A 21,600-nucleotide genomic window follows, 5' to 3' on the forward strand; every position below is an offset into this window, starting at 1 on the left:
AATCAAATCAATCAGTCAATGTGCTAACTATCCATGAAGTTTCATGGTGGTGTAGTTGTTACATCATCCTGCTAACACACCAAAGCAACCAGCAGAGGTGAAAACCTCTCTCCTTTGTGAATGAAAAGGAAATACAAGTTGATCCTCAAGAAACAAACTAACAATATAAAGAGAGCCAACCAGTAATCTCCATTTATAGCCAACCACTAATCTCTATTCGTCCTCTTTTTCCCAGTGTTTCATCCTACCAGACCTTACCCAGAAACATGCCCAGCCACCATCCCCAGCTTGTACCCAGATACCCTGAAGGCTACCGCACATTACCCCGTAACAGCATGATGAGGCCTGACAGCATCTCCAGTGTAGCAGGTTCAGTGTATGATCGGGCTCTTCGACCTGTCTCTACCAGCACTGTCACTACAGCGGAGAAGAGGAGGTCAATGAGGGACGACACTATGTGGCAGCTCTATGAATGGCAGCAGAGGCAGGCTTTCTCCAGGCAAAGTCTAGCTCAACCAGCAGGTAGCGATACCATCAGAGTTGAACAAATTTAATCATCCACTGCAGCCTTGTAAGCCACATGTCAATGCCAAACCATAAAACCGGAAATGAAATAGAGCCTGAACTTTGAAGTATTCTTCCCACATTATGTATATAAAACCTCTCACTGTTTTGACATTGTGACAAAAAAAAAATACAGGATGGATTTGTTGCGCAAGTCGTCAACCGGTTAACAAAAATGTATTAAAAAAAACAGCTTTGACAAAGCTAGACAGCATACGTGGACCATGTACCCCCACAACATCCCTCACACGCATGGTTGTGGTGTCTTTTTTTTCGTGCCTGGCTTGCGCACTTTCAAGGTACGCAGATTCTCCCGTAATTACTTTTGACACACCCACCATGTGCAACCGCCTCATGTGTGTGCAACCGCCCATGAGGCATGAGTCACTGAAGTTTGAGGCTGGCTGTAATTTCTGAAACGTGCAGTTTTCCTGAGCTGTGAATAAAATTATCTTTTACACCTGATACGAAAGTTAATCGTCGCCAATGAGACCGGTGGGCCGGTAATGTGTCCACAGCTCCATCACACTTTGTAGGAGATCTTTTTTTATAAATCCTGTATTAAATCCAATGCAATCACATTGTAGTTTATTGTACTGTATTTGTCCATCCATCCATCCATTTTCTGAGCCGCTTCTCCTCACTAGGGTCGCGGGGGTGCTGGAGCCTATCCCAGCTGTCATCGGGCAGGAGGCGGGGTACACCCTGAACTGGTTGCCAGCCACTCGCAGGGCACATAGGAACAAACAACCATTCGCACTCACAGTCATGCCTACGGGCAATTTAGAGTCTCCAATTCATGCATGTTTCTTTGGGATGTGGGAGGAAACCGGAGTGCCCGGAGAAAACCCACGCAGGCACGGGGAGAACATGCAAACTCCACACAGGCGGGGCCGGGGATTGAACCCGGGTCCTCAGAACTGTGAGGCTGACGCTCTAACCAGTCGGCCACCGTGCCACCTACTGTATTTGTATTTATTTTTATTTTGTTTTGTTTTACGCTGCTGTTGGCAGCCAGGTCCGAATTGCAAACGGGGATCTGTTTTCAATTTCATAACCTGGATAAATATAGGTTAAATAAAAAAATAAATAAATAATCCATCTACAACAAAAAAAATTAAGACTTGGCCTCACTGTGTTTTTGGAGCTGCGTGCGTGCGTGCATGTGTGTGTGTGTGTGTATTCATAAAGCCGCAAGCCGTTTTATACACTTTAGATTGATCAATAATTTTTAACCATAGCAGACCCACGTGGGGACTGTTTGCCACAATTCCAATATAGTTCTCTCATATTTTCCACAGGCACTTTGAGGCAAATTGTTTGTTTGAGAATTTTTTGCTTGATTGAGTGTAACACTATGATACCATCAGTTAGTGTTGAGATTCTTAATTACTATTCCCTTATAAAATAAAAAATAAATAAATAACTGTGACATTGACAGTTTCTCTGTGTGGGTTTTTCTGCAGGTCATTATGGGACCCTTCCGAGCATAAAGACAATGGGCAACATATCCGAACACGCTGCAGTACACTCCGTTCTCACCTCGCCATCTCACGGATCGTTAGCCCTCTACAACACACTGCCCCCTCCAAGCCAGCAAGGCGTTACCAAAACCAGCAGCTCCCACTCTGAGGTGTCTCCAGCGATCTTTAGAGAAGACGGGACACTTGACCGTCTGCACAGGACACACCCTGCCAAGGTAGAGGGCAGGACAACCCCTACCCCATTCCGTATCACTAACACATAAATACAGCTGATACAATACAATAAAGGGGGCTACTGAGAACTTGTTGTAGCATATTCACGCATTTTTTTTCTCCCTTCAGTTTGGAAGCACACTTGATCGCCGTCCTGTGGTAGCCAGTGTTCCTCCTCAACCCATTACAGCTCAGTCACTGCAAGGCAAAACGGTGAGTCTTGCACGACTCCTTTCACCCACGCTTTTACGGTGAGGCTAAACTTTTTCCATTTGGATTTTGCCAGCCTTCCATTTTGTCATGACTGCCTGTCACTACTGGCTGACTTCATTGTTTTCACTTTGTCACAGATCGGGTCACCAGAAATCCTCTTTTCCCCTGACGTGTCCACTTTGGGAGACTTACAAAATGCATCCAAAGTTCCATTATTTCAGCTGGCTTGCATTCTACTGTGGTGCCATCACTCATGTTTCTTTTTCGGTCCCGCCATTATCAACATTCTGTGATCATGTCCATTTAGCCCTCTGGAGTCAATTACTTTTGTGTTTACCCTTATATTTCACCCCCAAAAATTATTTACCTTGCCTTGTTTGGTGTCATTTTCTTTTGTGACTGTACGCGGAGGGCGCATAAGAGGAGGGACACTTCCATGTGTGTTCCGTTTCTGGAGGCAGCGTTTGCATTTCAGTCTGCATTTTGTGGCATTTTGGCCACTTCATCGTCAATATTGTCACTCTGATTCACCCTCCCTCTGCTCTGTCAGTTAATTCCAATTGTTTCCTCCCCTTTCCTGCTGTAGCAACTCATTTTGGTTGGTTAAAGTGCATTTTTTTCCACCAATAGAGAGAGGTTATCGCAGTTTTGTATTTATTTTTTTATTTTTTTGCTTGCAAGCACTTTCTGCTTTCCTTAGAATCGTTCACCTTGGGTGACAATAATCTGGTGAGAAATGTGCTGTAATTTAGTGATCATAATTCTGGTTTTGCTTGGACTATTAACACAATTTAAATATTATGTGGCTGTAAAAACAGTAACGATTTGATCAGGTGGAAAATACATAAGGCATGTTGGTTTGGCATTGTTGCCTTGGTAAAAGGCCATTATGTATGTAAGGAAAATGTCATATGGTAGTTGCAAGAACCCCACCAAGCCCTCTTCGTTTGCTTGATGTTCCATGAATATTTCATTTGCAGTCATGACACATCTCTATATTTTCTTCTCCTAAAATGTATCACAGGCCTGCTAGTAGTTTCAACTCTGGTTTAACTTTCTCAAAATATTAGTATTGTAATCATCCGCGCATTAGTCTTGCGAATTTGCTGGTCCGTGAAACAGTTTTGGGGTGTAAAGTCTTGAGGTAGTCCCTAACTATAAGTCACTTCACCATGTAGTGTGTTGTTTTCAATGTAGCCGTTGTTCATTTCTCCTCTGTGTGATGCTTCACGTAGCCTGAGGAACTGACACTGATGCTCATCAAGCTCCGCCGGCAGCAGGCAGAGCTCAACAGCTTGCGGGAGCACACAGTATCCCAACTAATGGCCCTGGGAATAGAGGGGCCCAACCCCAAGGTCAGCACTGAGTGAACGTATGTGTGTGTGTGTGTGTGTGTGTGTGTGTGTTTGTGTTTGCGGACACAGCCTTTGCTCTTGGGGTTGCCTTTGCGGTCCAAACCTTGCATTATGTGTTGATACGTAGAGTACGTATCAGCAAATGCATGTGTCTTACGGTGGCTTGCTGATTAGTCCAAATGAAATCGAATTTGGTGTAATGTTTACAGGAATTGCATTGTTAGTTGATTGATCCAGCAATCATTTTTGACTCAATTGTATTTTTTTGTTTTTGTTTGTTTACACACCAAAATCCGTTTCATATTGGAAGCATTGCAATAATGTGTTTTCATTTGTTTTTGGTGGTGTTTTTTGTAATTGGGAGCTGGGATGTGTGTGCATGTGTTTTTCAGCATGAGTATACTCCCCCTTTCCATGCATATTAGCGTTGTGACAATTATAAGCCAGGCTACTGTGAATACGTCAGAGAAGATGCATCAAACATTTTCCACTTATGGTATATATCTCCACCATTTGAGTGTGAACCACCCAGTGTTTCTGACCTTTTTTTTTATTCATAATTCTCCAATGTATTTGTATCGTGTTTGGAGAGCAAAAGTGCAGTGCAACAACTTGTAATCGGAAGGACTTCATTGTGTTATCGTTTTGTATAAAAAAAAAAATATATACTGTAATTGCTCTTAACATATTGCAAAACAGTCAGAGAAAAAATATCCAATACCTTTTAACAATGATGAAATAAAAGCATTTAATAAAATAAGAATAACAAAGTGATTGATAATTTTTAGAAAATGTAGTCAAATGCCCATCCCAATTTCCTGTCATCAGATTTGAAAAATAGACAAATACAGTGCATGTCAAGTTATTGCCTAATAAAAGCCTTTTTTGCATCCCTTTCGTCCTAATAATACGTTCAGTAAAATCCTTGACCCTATCTTACCAAACAGAGCATCGCTTTCTGCTTCTTTTCCTTTTCCTGCTGCCACTGCAGACTGATGTTCTTTCCCATCATCTTCAGAGGAACCTTGTTTACCTGGACAACCAGGTGAGGCCAACCTGACCTTCCTCCGTTTGAGCTGCTTTCTAGATACACAACTATTTGAACTATAAACATCACTTACATGCACACTTAGATAATCTTAAGAGTTAAAAAGCAGTCATTGCCTCAAAAGGTTTTACAACCGAATAATAAGTAAAGGGTACTGTCATTTTTGTGCAGGCAAATAAATTTTTTTTCTCTCTCTCTCTTAATATTGTGTTGGACCACAATTCAAAATTAATACCTGATTTTCATTACTTTGAGTCAATATGTATTTGTTACTTTTGTCGGTTTCAAGTTATTTCAACGACCGTTATGGGCTTTTCGTTCTTTAACGCAATCGTATCAATTTAGCCTGTATCTATCTCTGCTTCACCCCATATGAGACTGTTAGGTCCCAATTTTGAGGAATACAATGTGATAGTTTTAATAATAAGTGAAGTTTTGCGGTCACTTTTGTTCAAGAAACATGTATTTAACAGGTAGAATTTTGTGACTGGAGGAAGATTGGGAAAAGGAAGATGTTTATTGTTTTTTTTTTTTTTTTGGGAGGGCCTTTGTACTCCTTAGCGAATTCTGACCTGGCCTTCATATTTTTCTTGCGAATGAGTTGGCATCTTCTGATGTTCGCATCTGTACTTTGGTCATGAAGTTTTCAGCAAACAGTTACCTTCACTCCTGCCCTCAGGAGGAGGTTGTTGCTGAAGTCACTAACTTGTTTTGGGACCTTGTTTACAGCCCTAACAATGTTGCTGTTGTCAAATCCTGTTGTTTGACTTTATCTACCCGTATGTCTGTTACTTGATACACAAGTGGTTTCTTTCTTCATGAGAACATTCATGAGAACAACAACATTGCATATACAGTACCTCAACCCCATTTTATCACACATTTAATGAAAGTTTAAATATTATTAGTTTCCAGTCAGATGGCGTCGCAGTAGCTTGTATTAAACACTAAATCTTCTGCCTGTTTTTGTCCTTAAAATTTTTTTATTTTTTTTTTAAAGTTAAACAAAAGGACAAAGTATTGTAAAGCAGTCATTTGTTCTGCCTATAATTCATATCTTTATTGTTGTAAGCGTTAAGGCACCCACATACAATTTATTTTATTCATGATATATATATTTTTTTTTTCCGTTAATCGGCTGATTAATTGGTCATCGAAATTTTATTTTGCCAAATATCAGAATCGGCATCGGCCTCAGAAAATCCATATCTGTTGGGCCCTATTAATAATTCTCAAAACCTAGATGCACTGCCGAGTAGTGCAAACCTAAGTGAGAACTATTTTACATTTATAAGGAAGAAAGTGATCACCTGCCCTGTCAGCGTGTAAATGTACCACATTAAACAGAACTGAACAAAAAAAATATGTTATGGCATTGCATGAACAATAGGATTCCACCAAATCAAACCCATTTGTAGTGAAATGTTGAGAAACATTAAAACAGCACATTTTTTAAATATTCAACATAATTCTTTTTTTTTATTATTATTATTTTTTTTTAAATGCAACAGGTGTCAGAAGCACAACTTTGCAAGAGTTAGAGACTTGACTACTTTTTTATTTGCTCAGTGTATGCTCATCTGCCGGAAAGAGCTGAAAAGCTCAACTGAGTGTATGTGGACTGCTTACGAACTGTGAATAAACTGCATTTAAGACAGTCTGCTGCGGGTGTGATTGCTGAGCTCCACATTGGGTGCCAGATGCGACATTACCCGTGTTCGCGTGTTTAGCTCTGCACAATGATGTCTCTCTCTCACTCTCTCTGTGATAAGATTTCTTCAGCTTCCGGGGCCCACTCAATACACATTCCGGCCCAGTACACAGCCATACCGCAAGCAAGGAGGAACACCGTTATATATATATATTTTCACTGTCAAATTCATCTGAACCCCATAGTAGGCCGGTTTGGAAGGCGGACTGTATGTTTGACACCTGGTGTTGGTCATTATGACAAGGATGATGTGACATTCCCCTGACTGGGTGTCTGGTAGATTTCCTGAAATATTTTCCCTGCTATGGACAAAAGAGAGGTGCTGGTAGTTTTCTGCTTCAACGGAATTGATGATCTTACTGAGCATGTATTGCAATGCATCTTCATCTTCCAAAATGCCGCTTTGGAAAAAGTTAATTGATATGTTCTGGAAATAACCCTTTTAGTGAAACAACATTTTGTGTATTTAGAGAGTCCACATCATAAGCCATCTTGGTAGTATGCATAAATGTTTGCTGCTGTTATTCATGAGTAAAAGAGCAGGAACTTGCACATACATCGCTTGAATTTGAATATTTCACCGTCTGTTATGTGGTATTAGTTTTGCTTTTTTCCCACATTGTAATTGATGCTGAGGATCATTTGTACTCTATTTAATATACAGTAAGCCCGGTTTATTGTGGATTCACTGCATCGCAAATATATTTGTATAAGTCAGTGTAGTGCAGTTGCTCACCAGCACAACTCTGTTGCAGTTAGCTTTATTGGCTATATGATTTTAATGTGGCAGCAATGATGATGAATTATTTGATGATACAAAGGACATGACCAGATAGCCACTGTTTTAAACACAGGCCACAGTCAGAGTTTTATGAACTAAAACTTACAAATATCAACCTAAGCCCGATGACTAGCTAATGCACTCACTCATAACAATATCGACAGGAACAAATGCAAGAGCAACATTGAGCTTGATTTTCTTCAGCTAAAGTACTATAGTTAAACACATCACGGTGAATTCTGGTTTCCCATAACGCTTTCCGCTAACTGCGTTGCCAGGACTGTCGGTGTGAGAAACGGTGCCAATGCTTAAGCAGGAAATCAAGGAAACCGTATACATTTATATAATAATATAATAAATAATTGGTCTCTACTCCGTGGCTTTCTTTTATTGCGTGGGGTTTCTGGAACATAACCCCCCGTGGTAAGTTTTTACTGTGCCACACGTCAGCCTAAGATGACAGCAGAATGTCCTGTTTTTCCTTAACACTCTGCTAGAAAAAGGAGAATGAGCCTCTTATCTTCATGATTCACACTATGATCGAGAACTCGGCACCACGGCCGCAACTCTACCAGCAAGTAAGATTTCAGGCAGGTTCTGGCTTGAGTCCCTGTTCAGTCAGTCAAATTGGGATTTGGCATACATGGCAAATGTGTAAGTTCTGCGATTTTTCAAAATTATTTTATTTCTCCTCTCCTAAATGAGACTTCTACTTCCAGACGGTTGACTCAAGTCAGACCTTTGCCTTTGCATATGACATGATGTTGTATCCATGTCTTCCCTTCAGTATGCACCACCCGTTTCTCCATTTTCGATGTAGTCGGTGAATTCATCACGTCCACAGGAAACCCTTATTTATTATTTTTATACATAGTTTATTTCACTCGCTGTTTACTGTTGAGTTCAGTTGAACATGGCTTATAGTCAATGCTCTATAGTCATGGATTTCCCATCTCCCCAACCTTGTCCTCAGTACTGTCGATGGTGAATACAATGTCTTCAACTAAGAAAAAAAGTAACACATCATTCTGTGGCGACATCGGTTTGTTTACTGACACACGTTCACACGCATCTAGATAATTTGAATGGCAGTCTGGGGGGGAATGGTTTCCAGACCCCTGTCACCTCAAAGCTGACCGTGGCTATGATTACTTGGGGGGCGAGTGTGTAGTAAAGCAACTAGAGGAGATAGAACCAAGACCGCCGACTCCGCAAAGGCATCTGTTGCAATAATTTTAATTATTTACAGTATGTATTATTAATATTTTGATCACTAATACGTTTTGGGGGGGTTGACAATTTTCATAGTCTTCCAACCTGTGAAAGAAATCTTGTTAGCTGAGTTTCTAAAATATATAATGCTGAGTTTCTAAAAGATATAAATAGTCTGATTTGCCATTTGTATTGTACTGGGTTTCGCCTTAAACCTCGAACTGTATAGAATGACTGCAATATAAAAGCAAGGATCTAGTTTGATGTGCATCCCACGTCTGAGATGCACAAAAATTATTAGGGACGCATAAATCACAGGTAATCCGCATCCACAGATCCACAGCATTGCTTACCTACGTATGTGTGTATGTTGCTAAATTGCTTCAGCGAATCATTATCCACTAAAAGTACGAGTCCTGTCTTAGTTCTAGCCAATCAGAAAAAGAGTAGGGTGGGTTATCGTTCCATAAATACAATGATTTTTGTTTGTACTTCTCAGTGGGAAGTTCCCACTGGGAGCTCTTATTAAAATTGCATATGTATGTGAAACACTGTTATGAAACAAAACTAAGGTTTAGAACAAACATGAACTTTAAAACGGTTCAGTGAAGATTTGTTCAATTAAAATGTGTAAAATTGTTTGAGACTTCACTGTTGTGTCAGGATTTGGCATCTTGAAGAGAAAAGCGGAAATTCACACTTTTACTTTTATATATATATATATATATATATATATATATATATATAGACTGCGAAGCAAGAACATTGATACAACAGAAGACGCTACGGTATCTGTATTCCGTGATGATAAGTTGCCAGGACTCATCGTTCCAAGTCTGGGGCTCATTGTTCCAGGGCTGGGACTCATTGTTTCCATGACATGTGCATCCGGGACACACACAGTCTCAAGTGTAAAATGATCGATGTAAAACGTTAATGTTTTACATTAAAGACTGATACACCTCACATTATTATGAAAGGGGGAATATGTAGTCGGTATGTTCTCATTCTGTCTGCCTTCCATCACATATTCAAATGCATTTTTTTCATTACAATTGAAATTCATCCATCCTACAGTGTTTGTACGTATGTTTTTCTTCCATGTTTGTTTTTCTTTCAGATCACTCCAGATGAGTACCAAGACTGCCCTGCAATCCAACCCACGGACGACATTGATGTAAGACACACACTATTCGGTGTTACCAGGAACATGTTTCAAACAGCTGTTATTAATCTGTGATTTGTTGTGTCAGACCAAACTGAGCAGGTTTTGTGAGCAGGACAAGGTAGTGAGGATGCAAGAGGAAAAACTACATCAACTACACAGAGAGAAGGTAAAGCTGTCAAGTGGGTCTTTATATGTCTAGAACGTGTACTATAATAGTGTATTGTCCATTCTCAGCACACTCTGGAGACAGCACTGCTCTCTGCCAGTCAGGAGTTAAGTGACCAGAGTAATCCTAGTACTTCAGCCACACAAAGCCTCGTCCAGCAGAGAGATGTGCTCCAAAATGGCCTGCTTAGCACCTGCAGAGAACTTTCCAGAGTCACTACGGTGAGCATACCACATGAAGTAGTCAGTTAGAAGCAGAAGCTCTAAGTAAAGTTTATGGCTCATTTAGACATATAGGGCAAATTTTTGTAGACGGTGGCAATTTGGTGGCAGACAGAAAGTCGGTCTATATTTAAACCTGCCCGGACCATGTCTAAGCCCGGCGCAGTAGGAAGATCACTGGTCTAACGGTGAATTTGATTGGGGCACAGACGGGGTCTGTAAGGTGGATGTCAGAAGTTATATATATATATATATATATATCTATACACATACATTGCATTCACTGACATTGGTTTTCTGAAGTGTTCCTGAGCCCATGTGGTGATATCCTTTACACATTGATGTCGGTTTTTGATGCAGTGCCGCCGGAGGGATCGAAGGTCACGGGCATTCAATGTTGGTTTTCGGCCTTGCCGCTTACGTGCAGTGATTTCTCCAGATTCTCTGAACCTTTTGATGATGATATGGACCGTAGATGATGAAATTCCTAAATTCCTTGCAATTGTACGTTGAGGAACATTGTCCTTAAACTGTTGGACTATTTTCTCACGCACTTGTTCGCAAAGAGGTGAACTTCGCCCCATCTTTGCGTGTAAATGACTGAGCAATTCAGGGAAGCTCCTTTTCTACCCAATCATGGCACCCACCTGTTCCCAATGAGCCTGTTCACCTGTGGGATGTTCCTAACATGTGTTTGATGAGCATTCCTCAACTTTCTCAGTCTTTTTTTTCCACCTGTCCCAGCTTTTTGGGAATGTGTTGCAGCCATAAAATTCCAAGTTAATGATTATTTGTTAAAAAACAATAAAGTTGATCAGTTTGAACATGAAATATCTTGTCTTTGTAGTGTATTCAATGAAATATAGGTTGTACATGATTTGCAAATCATTGTATTCTGTTTTTATTTATGTTTAACACAACGTCCCAACTTCATTGGAATTGGGGTTGTACTAAAAGTTAGTCAAAAGAAAGATGGTACTGATACAGAGCTTCATCAAGCCAACAGACGCAGAATTGACATTGACGTTCTATATATTGGCTGCATCATGATTTCAGGAGCTGGAGCGCTCATGGAGGGAGTATGATAGGCTGGAGGGAGATGTCACTTTGTCAAAGTCCAACCTACTGGAGGAGCTGGAAGCCCTGGGCAGCCCACAGGTTTCACAGATTATACACACAGTCAGTTTTTGTAGTTATTTACATTTGAACTGTATGTCTGTGTCTTTAGACAGAGCCTCCAAGCGAGCAGCACATTCAGATCCAGAAGGAGCTGTGGAGAATTCAGGATGTGATGGAGGCGCTGAGTAAAAATAAGCCACAGCGCAGCACGGACAGTGAGTGTCTTTGGTTAATAAACTATGCTTTAAAGTGTTGTGACAGAATAAAAGCAAACATGAAAACATGTTCAATTATTTATACAGTAGAGTTTGAAAAAAAAAAAAAAAAAAAAAACGTGTTTGTGATGCACGAGTGCAGAAATCTCCCAATTAAGATGAGGCCTAACGACAGGATTTTATTTCTGCAGGTTGTTCTGATTCCAAGCCACTCTCCAGCCTACAAAAGAATGAGGTAAGCTGCTGCGTTAGCACATTCTAACCCCAACACAAAACCCACTCTTTGAATCTTACATTTGATTGAAGTCTTTTGTTTTTTTTTTTTACTTTTTGTATACATTATTTCTATTAGAATATATTAAACATATATATATATATATATATCATGAGGAAACATGGAGTAGGGGTTAGCAGAGCAGCCTCACAGGCTGGAGAGCTGGGTTCGAATCTCCACTCTGTTCTTCACGACGACCACTTCTCCAGGGTACTCGATGTACTGGCTAGCCCACAGCCTGATGTTGACCGGGTCGAAGTGCGTCTTCACAACACCTGCCATTGAGATTGGGGAGTTTCAGCTGACCACTGATGGCTTGAGCCCACTTCACTCAAAAGTTGACAACGTGTTGCGCCCAGCGCAGCTATCATGCTTCTTGGGGATGACGGCCTTCTGCGTTCTCTTCCTTCCCTACTACTCTGATACCACTGCGTGGCCTCCTAAAAGAGGACCCCCCCCCCCCCCCCCCCTCCCACCCCCACGAGCTCCCATTTTCTTCCAAGTTGCAAAATTTCTCCCAATCTACTTACTGCATGTCTCCGTTTCAAACACCTAAATAAGTTGGTCGGTGTCCTCCCATTGTTTGCAATCGCCTCTGAACATTCTTTGCGGCGGACACCCCCCACCCCTTTTCTTGCATGGCCGAAAAAGTAACAAGTTTGAATGAAGTTTTTTTGAGGGAATGAGACCAGCTCTGTTAACTGTTAACAGGCAGTGACACTGCTGCCACTCAGTCCTCTCAAGACGGGAAATGGCGTTCCCCCCCGTCCACCTCTTCCACAGTACTACTATTCATCCGACCACCCCCCTCACATGCCCTCCCACCATCCGAACTCCAGCAGCCGCCTGCCTCCTTACACACAACGCCCCGAGGATCGCAAAACCGGCTCTAGGAATGCCGCGCACAGTGTAAGAGCAATAGAAAACACCCATAGCCTGCTCATCCTATCCGCATACTGTATGTGGTGTAGTTGTCTGTGGCATCAATCAATCATCTGCAGAAGATTTTGTCTTTGCTATTACTTTGACATTCATTCTCATGTTTTTACATTCCAACTTCCTCTGAAGCGCCGTAGTTTCAGTTTTTATTTTTATTGATTGATTCATTTACTTTTTTGCAGTTTTCAGAAAGCACACTTTTAAGGTGTTAGGGTAGAGTTAGATCATCTCAACGGCTATAGGCTGTTGAGGCAAATATACTATACTATATACAATAATATATATATTTTACTGCATTTTATTATATATATATTTGTACTGCAAATTATTTATATTAATGTTTTAAAAAAAAAAAAAAATAAATAAATATTGCTATAAAGCGCAGGTTTCCATGATATGCGGGGAGGCATTTCAAGCAAACAAATACTTTTTCACATATTTTCAATCAGTCCACTACCTCAGTGGTCCCCAACTATCAGTCCACAGGCCATTTGGTATCGGCCCGCACGGATACACTGATTATTATTTTTTTTAATTATTATTAATTAATTTATTTTTAATATCATTATTATTATTATTATTTGCGACGCGTACGACGGTGCAAACCCCCCAAACCACTGCCCACCCCCACCCCATCGGCGAATACCTTCCATCGGGAAAGGAGTCAACGGCTCGGGCGCGAATCCTGAACCCCCGTAATTCTCAAACTGACCAGCTCTGCTCGTGCCGTGCAGCGTACTGAAGATGCATATTATGTTTTCATTATTTTGGTGTTTTTCTTGGAATTCCTTCAACATCAGCCATCCCAGTCTCTCACCATACAGGCTGTTCAGACACATTTATGCATGCCTTTTTGTGTGAGCTATGCATGCAATTCTTGTTTGTGCTGTTCGCAATGCCTATTTCACTGTGGAACGTGGCATGATTAAAAACAGTTTATAAACTACTGTTAAATAATGACAAGAATTGTGTATTTGATTGCATTTTTTTTTATGAATGTGAGGCAATACATGTACATATATTACAAATTACAAGATACTTTTATTAACAGAAGACCAAATGATCAAGCAAGATTAGTTTTTTCCCCTCACAGCGTTGTGATTAATAGATCTGAAGTTAAGTAGCCGTCTCGCATCTGTATGTATGTGGCTCACACGCTGCCTTGTGGTCACACTCAAAGCCTGTATTTCCTCACAGCAAGGTCCAGACTATCGGTTGTATAAGAGCGAACCTGAGCTGACCACAGTCAAAGAGGAAGTGGATGAAGTCAATGTTGAGGACAAGGACAAAGACAAGAATGAAACTGCTGCTGAGAATGTTGACATTGTAGCCTCAAAAGGTATTTATAGGTTCATTAAGATGTTTTTTTGTTGTTGTTTTTTACACTTCACTGATTCTTATATATAACTGATAATTGTTTACATTTATAGGATTTACTTTCTGCAGTGAAATTACTGAATATTGTACCTGATGTTGTTGTTTTGTTTTTGTTTTTTTATAAACGCCCATCCTTCCATTTAACCTCTGAGCTATAGATAAGCCCTATGGAATAACCGAATGGCGAAACTAATCAGTCATGTAGGGACACAGTACCTTGCTTAAAGGCACCTCAACAGGAGCCAGGAAGCAGACTAGCATTGTTCCAACTAATTTCCATTTCTACATTTTGTCTGCCCTCCAGTTCCAGACTAAGTCCTTCCAGATGATGTTATTTTCTATTCTAAATGAAATAATTATTCATTGAATCACTCCTTAGGCTGGTTAGTTGTTACTGATTAACATTTTTCTCACTTCTCCCCATCAGATTTTTGTTCATACTGGATTTGTTTGCATCTTTTGTGAAATGGTACATCAACACATCTAATGTGCTTTTCCTCCAGCAGTGCCCCTCTACCCAGTGGGCATTGTTCCTCTGAGAACCAAATCTCCTATGAGCCCTCCTGAGTCCACGACAATTGCCTCTTACGTCACCCTGAGGAAGACTAAAAAGCCTGAATCCAGATCAGTAGGTTTTGCTTTTAAGCATTAACATAAGACTACAACATCTTAAAGAAATAAGTCTAGGTTTTTGTATTTGCAGGCTCGTCCCAGAAGCGCACTAGTAGACCAGATCGGCTATGGGGAGAGAGAAGTGGGCCGACCCAGGATGAGTGTGGAGGAGCAGATGGAAAGGATGAGAAGACACCAAGAAGCGTCATCTCAACGAGAGAAGAGAAGAGAAGTCCTGTCCCGCTCGCATTCATTCAGCAAAGATGACCCCTTTGTTGTGCTGCAGGTAACATTAAACATTACAGAGCACGCCCCCCCCCCCCCCCCCCATATTAAGCAATTGGAGAAAAATCCTATGTATCCAAAACTGTATTTAGCATCTCCAGAAAACATGTCGCAAAATCATGAAACTTAATTTCGGACGCATAATGGTTTCTGTTTGAATGATAACTGCCAATAATCAGTAAAGTTAATTAATTTTCAAAAGGAATTTCAGTGGGCCGCATCTTTACTGTTGTCGATCAAATTCCATGAAAATGACCTGAAGTGAAGTCTTCATTTTGAACATGTTAAAAAAAGAAATTTGAAAAAGTAACAGAAAAACAGCTAAGCAAACAAGATAAAAATACAAATAAAGTTACATTTGCCCCCTGCTTACGGTCACCTTTCAAGGGTTTGTGCCACTCGAAGACTCGACTGTGACATCTTCTCCATCAGCCTGTCATAGAAGTTCCAGATACAGTAATCCCTTATGTATTGCGGGGGTGCTGTTTTGAACTACAGGTTGTAGAAAAGTAAGCTAAACGTTGCTCTTTACATTTGTTCCACATTGTTATGAGTGTGTGCATTCGCTATACTGTACATCGGGCTAAGTTGGTATTTGTGAAATTATTTTCATGAGACTCTCACTGTGGCTTGCGTGTGAAACAGTGGCATTCCAGTCATGTTCCCCGCATTGCTAAACAACTTGGTGACTTAACAAATGCGTGAGTTGAAATTGCTCAGTAAATTTCTTTTTTTGCAACGTAAAAGAGCCCATTTGTCCTTATTTGAGTAATTGCTGCAACATTTTAGTCAGCTATCCTGCAATGCTAACTGTACAAAACATGTGCAGGTACTATACTGATCAATAAAAAAAAGATCTGCGATGCGCCGAAGCCACAGTTAAACCGCGATATAGCGAGGGATTACTCTATTCAGTTGGGCCCTTCGCTAACGTAACCAGGAATTTTAAGTTATCAACTCTTTGCTTGGTGCCAACTCCAGTTGCATGACAAAGCCTAACAGCTGTATGCTAAACAAAAAAGATGAAAAAGAAGCACAGAGAGAAATGAATATTATTCCAGAATTGTAGTGAGATGTTGTTCAGCACCGACATCTGCAGTTTGTTTTCACATCTCATATTCATAGATATATGTACACACGGACTGATATCTACTGTATATGTGGATGTAATAAGGTTCAGGCCCATGCGGTGGGAACCTGTGCAGACCCTTTGGAGCTGGAAGCAGCCCTGAAGCAAGTGAAGATGTTTCACAGTGAACAGAGCAGGACAGAAACTGAAGCTGTATCTCGCGCAGAGGAAGTGCCTACTACATCACAGGTTCTGTTTTAATGCATATGTTTTAAGAATTCCATGTTTTTTTTGTTTTTTTTTTTTTAAACGTTCATTTATCACATAGCAATTTGTTTGTACAGTGGAAGCTGGTCTACAATTTCTACAAGTCTTTTGTGTGATGCTGGTCAGCTTCCAATGTGTTCATATTTCTCATGGGAAATAGAAATACAAATAATCAGCTCCGGAGTCAAACTGTTCTAAAACCTTTTTGACTATTTGTGAGGAGTAGGGAGTGAGTCCTGCGTCAAGCACGATTAATTGACCCTGCTCTACAAACATTTAAAATTATCTCTAATTCGAGATGTGTCATTGCAATATAGCTCCTTGGCACCAAGACAGAGGTTTTGGCGCATTCTTATGGCGTTTGAGTGAAAAGGAAAACAGCAAACAGGTGAGTTTTTCAGCTAATAAGAGAGGATAGTTTAAGCAAAACAAAAATCTGCCAATTGGTGAATGTGCAAATTCAAAAAGTAAATTAAAGTTATGCAGTGGCAAGTCCAGTCCCCGCCCCTTAAGCTGAGAGAAAACCTGCGTGGTGAAATTAAAAAAAAATTGTTTTTGAGGCAAAACCAAGAAATGCAAAGGAATTGTGGAATGCGCTCAACTAAATATGGATTTATTTTAGTCACGGGAATGCTAAAACTTATAGATGTTTCAGTTTACCGTGCAATTTTGAGTTGGTTAAAAAAAAAAAGAGACTCCACTATTTCTTTTAAGAGCCCAATATTTTTTTTCTTCATTTTCTGTTCTCTAAATAAAATGATTTTATTTTTGACATTTTTCTTTGTGTTTATTTAGGATATAACGTGCAGTGTTCCCAATGCAGCGAAATAAAGACTATGATTATTTTGAACACGACTGTCGGGCTTGTAGCCCACAGTAACTCAACAACCCTACAGGGAGCTGACAAAAGTAAAACCAAGTTTTGAACCAAGTTACCTTAGTAACTTAAATCCTCCTTGAATCTGATTGGCTCTTGTGCTTCCCGACTCCGTTACAATGGTATGTTATGATTCTGTTTTAATCAACAGGAGGTGTGTGAAGAAGCATTGCATGACAGGGGAATTACTCTGCAGAGTGGATATTTGCTGCAAACTGAGACTAACAACACAGAAAATGAGGTAGCGGAGAGTTCAAACTCACTTAACCTCACATCTGTTTGCCCTTACTTTGACCTCGAAATATTGTAAATGGTAGATTTCAATGACACGAGTATTTTTGTCACGAAAGTACTGTACTTTCACCATTTTTGTTGCATCATTGTTGACCTGTAATGAGTTGCGTAATTTAATTGGTTATGGTTTCTACACAATTTTAGAGAGAATACTTTTTTTTCAAGTGCATTAAAATTGTAAAGTTGGATTTTTATAAGTTGTTTGGACCCTCTTCATTACATAACAATGGCCAGCAGAGCTTACTTCTTCTACATTTTTTAGTTTTTAACCTTTGAAATAAAAATGACCAATGAAATTTCTTAATGAAAGGCACAGAATTTTGCTGAAAATCATACCCATCACTCCATCTCATGATAAAACAAAAGGTGTCCTTTAAAGCTTCAATTTGATAGGGTAAAAAAAACATTTATAGTTTAAGTACCCCTAAACTGGGCCTGTCAGCGAGTTGGCAATGAATTAAATTATTCACATCAATTTTTCAATTTCTCTTTTTTGCAGTATGGCAGATGTAATTTGAAAAGTCCTTTTAAATGACCCAAATCATTTAATCCATGTTTTAAAATAACGGCGCGCCGTATTAGCAAAACTAGACCAGTCGCAGCCATAGTGACAGGGAAAACACTCATAGGCCTACACTTAGTGAAACTGTGCTGCCGTCATGGATTTTTTATTTTTTTCCCTGACACACCTCACAGCTATCACTGTTAAAGCGCCATCGTGTAATCCAAGTTTGCATGCCAAACTGTGGTTAATCGCCCATTGAAGCTCAGCTATCCTCTTAGAATGTAATCTGGTTCAATGACAAGATTTGTGGAAATGTGTAGAGGATTCAATGTTGGCTTGAAATGCTTTATCTGCTGGATGCAGCTGGGAATGCAGCCTGGAACTCGGCTGCTTTCCAGCGACTTGACAATCGGTTCATTGGCTAACATTTCGCACATGTTGAGCTTTTACTTTTGTGGGTTTTCCTTACCAGTCTCCGTATACATTTGGGATTCGTTCATACATCCAAGCCACACATTTTGAGATAACAGTACAAAACGCCCCCATGAATGTTTGAAAATTATATGACCTCATGTTTGCATAACATTATTTTTTTTCAGCTGTGTGAAGTGCAGACGGCAGTGATTTTGGACCGGCACACTGAGACGCAGCATGTGGAGATAGTAAACCTTCACTCTTTTGAGGATGAAAAAAGCAGAGAAGATGTGACCAGCTCGCCAACAAATATCACCACTGAAAACAGGTGTGTGGTTTTTTTTTTCACTCCATATCTCCAGTTTACAGTTGAAAAAACAAGTTTACGTAAAACATAATTGAAAAAAGACACGAGCATTTTTTTTCCTCACTGTCTGACATGAAATCAGACTGAACCTGTCTTGTTTTAGCTCAATTAGGACTACCCAAATGAAAGGATTTTGTTGAGGCAATTTTTCATTACTTTCTTCAAAGTCCCAAGTTTACATACTGTACATTTCATTAGTATTTGGTACCACTGCTTTTAAACGGTATGACTTGGGTCAAACGTTTTGGATATGCTTCTACAATCTTCTCACAATAGTTGGCAGGAATTTTGGCCCGTTGCTGATGACAGAACTGTAACTGAGCCAAGTTTGTAGGCCACACTACGCTCGCACATGCATTCTCATGTCTGCTCATAAATTTTCAATAGGACTGAGATCAGGGCTTTTCGATAGCCACTCCAAAACATTGACTTTGTTATCCCGAAGCCACTTGGTAACCAGTTTGGCAGTATGCTTCAGGTCATTGTCCATTGAGAAGACCCATTTGCGCACAAGCTTTAACTTCCGGGCTGATGTCTTGCTTCAGTATTTCTACATAATTTTCTTTCCTCATGATGCCATCTATTTTTTATTTTTTTGAAGTGCACCAGTCCCTTCCTTGGAAAAACAACCCCACTGCATGATGCTGCCTCACAGTAGTGATGGTGTTCTGAGGCTTGCAAGCTTTTACCTCTTTTTCCACCAAACGCCTCGATGCTTATTATGGCCAAACTGTTAAATGTTTGTCAGGATGTCAGGACAGAAGTGAGTATTTGCGAGCAACAGTATGGTTTCATGCCTAGAAAGAGTACCACAGATGCATTATTTGCCGTGAGGGTCTTGATTGAGAAGTACAGAGAAGGTCAGAAGGAGGTACATTGTGTATTTGTAACTGTAGAGAAAACCAATGAAAGAGTACCTAAATAGGAACTGTGGTACTGCATGCGGAAGTCTGGAGTGGCAGAGAAATATATACTAGAATAGTAAAGGACATGTACATGCAGCAGAACAGTGGTGAGGTGTGCTGTAGGTGTGACAGAGGATTTTAAGGTGGAGGTGGGACTGCATCAGGGATCAGCCCTGAGCCCCTTCCTGTTTGCAGTGGTGATGAATAGCGGGCAGATGAGGTTAGACTGGAATCCCCGTGGACCATGATGTTTCCAGATGACATTGTGATCTGGAGTGAGAGCAGAGAGCAGGTGGAGGAACAGTTAGAAAGCATTGAAGATTAGCCGAAGTAAAACAGAATATACAGTATGTGCATAAGTGAGAGGGGTGGAGGGGGAAGAGTGAGGCTACAGGAAGAAGAGATAGCAAGGGTGGAGGAGTTTAAATACTTGGGGTCAACAGTACAGAGCAATGGTGCGTGGAGTAAGGAAGTGGAAAAAAACAGATCCAGGCAGGTTGGAATGGGTGGAGCAAGGTGTCAGGTAAGTGATGTGACAGAAGCGTCTCTGCTAGGATGAAGGGAAAAGTTTCGAAGACAGTGGTGAGGCCAGCCATGATGTACGGACACTTATATAGGGCGTTTCTAGGCACCCAAACAAGCTTTAAGGTTTCATGGTGCTAGTAAGCTTACTTGTGTAGCCACAGCTGCCATGGGGCAGTCTGACAGAAGAGTGGGTGTCATTCTGCGCCGACGGCCCCTCCGAACATCCGACCACATTAATTCGTAGGCAATGTGGCGCTCTGGTGGCGCTACGAACTGACGACCCTCTGGTTTCAGGGCGTACTACATACTTCTCTTCCTGATATCTAGGCTCATTTCCTTTTAATTTCCCGTGATGTTACACAAAGAAACAATGTGTTTCAGATGTGCCTTCAAATACATCCACAGCTGTGTCTCTAATCAACGCAAACGTTATCAGCCAACCTATCAGAAGCGTCAATTAATTGTTTAAATGTATAGTAATCTTACTGGATGTAAACATCTGACTTTGAAGAAAATAATGAAAAATTGTCTGGGAAAAAAATCCCGTCGTTATTCTGGCATTTAAGAAAAAATTAAATATTTCTAGACATATGTACTATATATATATATATATATATATATATATATATATATATATATATATAAAAACAAATATATAGATGAGCAGGATAAACTGTTGTATATAGTTAATGATAAATAAAGCAATGGACTGGTTTTAATGTGTTAGTTCATCTGTCTTGTCGGATTGGCGACGTGTTTCCGCCCTGGGGGGGGTGCAAACATCTTTGCTTTGCTGTCACTGGTTAAACGTTGGACTGGTTAAAATTGTGCTTGCGTAGCAGCTCCTCGTCAGTACAAGATTTGGGACCCGTGTCGGGGAGCACCCACCCTGCATTCAGAACTTAACGCAGCTGCATTGACGTACATAAATGACCTCAGGCTTCGTCACACGCTCCCAAAACATGCAACTAGCTGCATCTCTTTCTTGCCTTCGATTTCTATACTGCGAGTTCTAAAGTGAGCTATTCTACTCCTGCGGATTCCAGCTTCCAGAGTTCTTATCCGGAGATGCCGAGCCCTGAGCCCAAAGAAGGGGAGTTAGATGTGCTGCAACAGAAGGCCAGGGAGGAGAGCCTGGAGAAGCACCTAGAATCCTACAACCAGCTACCAGCAAATGACAAGAAACACAACAATAACAACTTATTGGCTTGTAAGTATATAGAAGCTCCAATTGTATTTAGCACAGTCTTCTTCGACCACTCAAAAAGATGAGGTGAGTTCATTTTGAAGGGATAACTGACTTGAGGAAGAAGGCACTGGTGTTGTCATGGGTTTTTCATGAAATCTTACATGAGACTATTTGCGGGGGGCGGGGGGGGGACCGGGCCGTACCGTGAATGGTGAAAGTCTGTGGATACTT

The 21,600-nt window shown here is 40.6% G+C and overlaps 1 protein-coding gene across 13 annotated transcripts in view; it reads left to right on the plus strand.

Annotated features, from left to right (window-relative positions):
- LOC133471677 (pleckstrin homology domain-containing family A member 5-like) overlaps positions 1–21,600 on the plus strand; it is a 91,953-nt gene that overhangs the window by 67,791 nt on the left and 2,562 nt on the right. For 5 of the 13 annotated variants that reach the window (XM_061761449.1, XM_061761451.1, XM_061761458.1 and 2 more), the window contains 20 exons: positions 236–522; positions 2,031–2,263; positions 2,391–2,474; positions 3,710–3,829; positions 4,821–4,874; positions 7,867–7,947; positions 9,702–9,758; positions 9,835–9,915; positions 9,984–10,136; positions 11,193–11,294; positions 11,365–11,470; positions 11,662–11,705; positions 12,456–12,653; positions 13,881–14,022; positions 14,564–14,688; positions 14,764–14,958; positions 16,132–16,275; positions 17,322–17,411; positions 18,569–18,711; positions 21,227–21,390. In XM_061761449.1, coding sequence (XP_061617433.1) covers positions 236–522; positions 2,031–2,263; positions 2,391–2,474; positions 3,710–3,829; positions 4,821–4,874; positions 7,867–7,947; positions 9,702–9,758; positions 9,835–9,915; positions 9,984–10,136; positions 11,193–11,294; positions 11,365–11,470; positions 11,662–11,705; positions 12,456–12,653; positions 13,881–14,022; positions 14,564–14,688; positions 14,764–14,958; positions 16,132–16,275; positions 17,322–17,411; positions 18,569–18,711; positions 21,227–21,390 — 2,603 coding nt within the window. Of the gene's footprint in view, positions 1–235; positions 523–2,030; positions 2,264–2,390; positions 2,475–3,709; positions 3,830–4,820; positions 4,875–7,866; positions 7,948–9,701; positions 9,759–9,834; positions 9,916–9,983; positions 10,137–11,192; positions 11,295–11,364; positions 11,471–11,661; positions 11,706–12,455; positions 12,654–13,880; positions 14,023–14,563; positions 14,689–14,763; positions 14,959–16,131; positions 16,276–17,088; positions 17,203–17,321; positions 17,412–18,568; positions 18,712–21,226; positions 21,391–21,600 lie in introns of those variants that run through there. The other 8 variants (XR_009786305.1, XM_061761450.1, XM_061761454.1 and 5 more) reach the window with 8 other exon arrangements.

The sequence above is a fragment of the Phyllopteryx taeniolatus genome, chromosome 22 (genome assembly GCF_024500385.1).
Source record: "Phyllopteryx taeniolatus isolate TA_2022b chromosome 22, UOR_Ptae_1.2, whole genome shotgun sequence".
Classification (NCBI taxonomy): domain Eukaryota; kingdom Metazoa; phylum Chordata; class Actinopteri; order Syngnathiformes; family Syngnathidae; genus Phyllopteryx; species Phyllopteryx taeniolatus.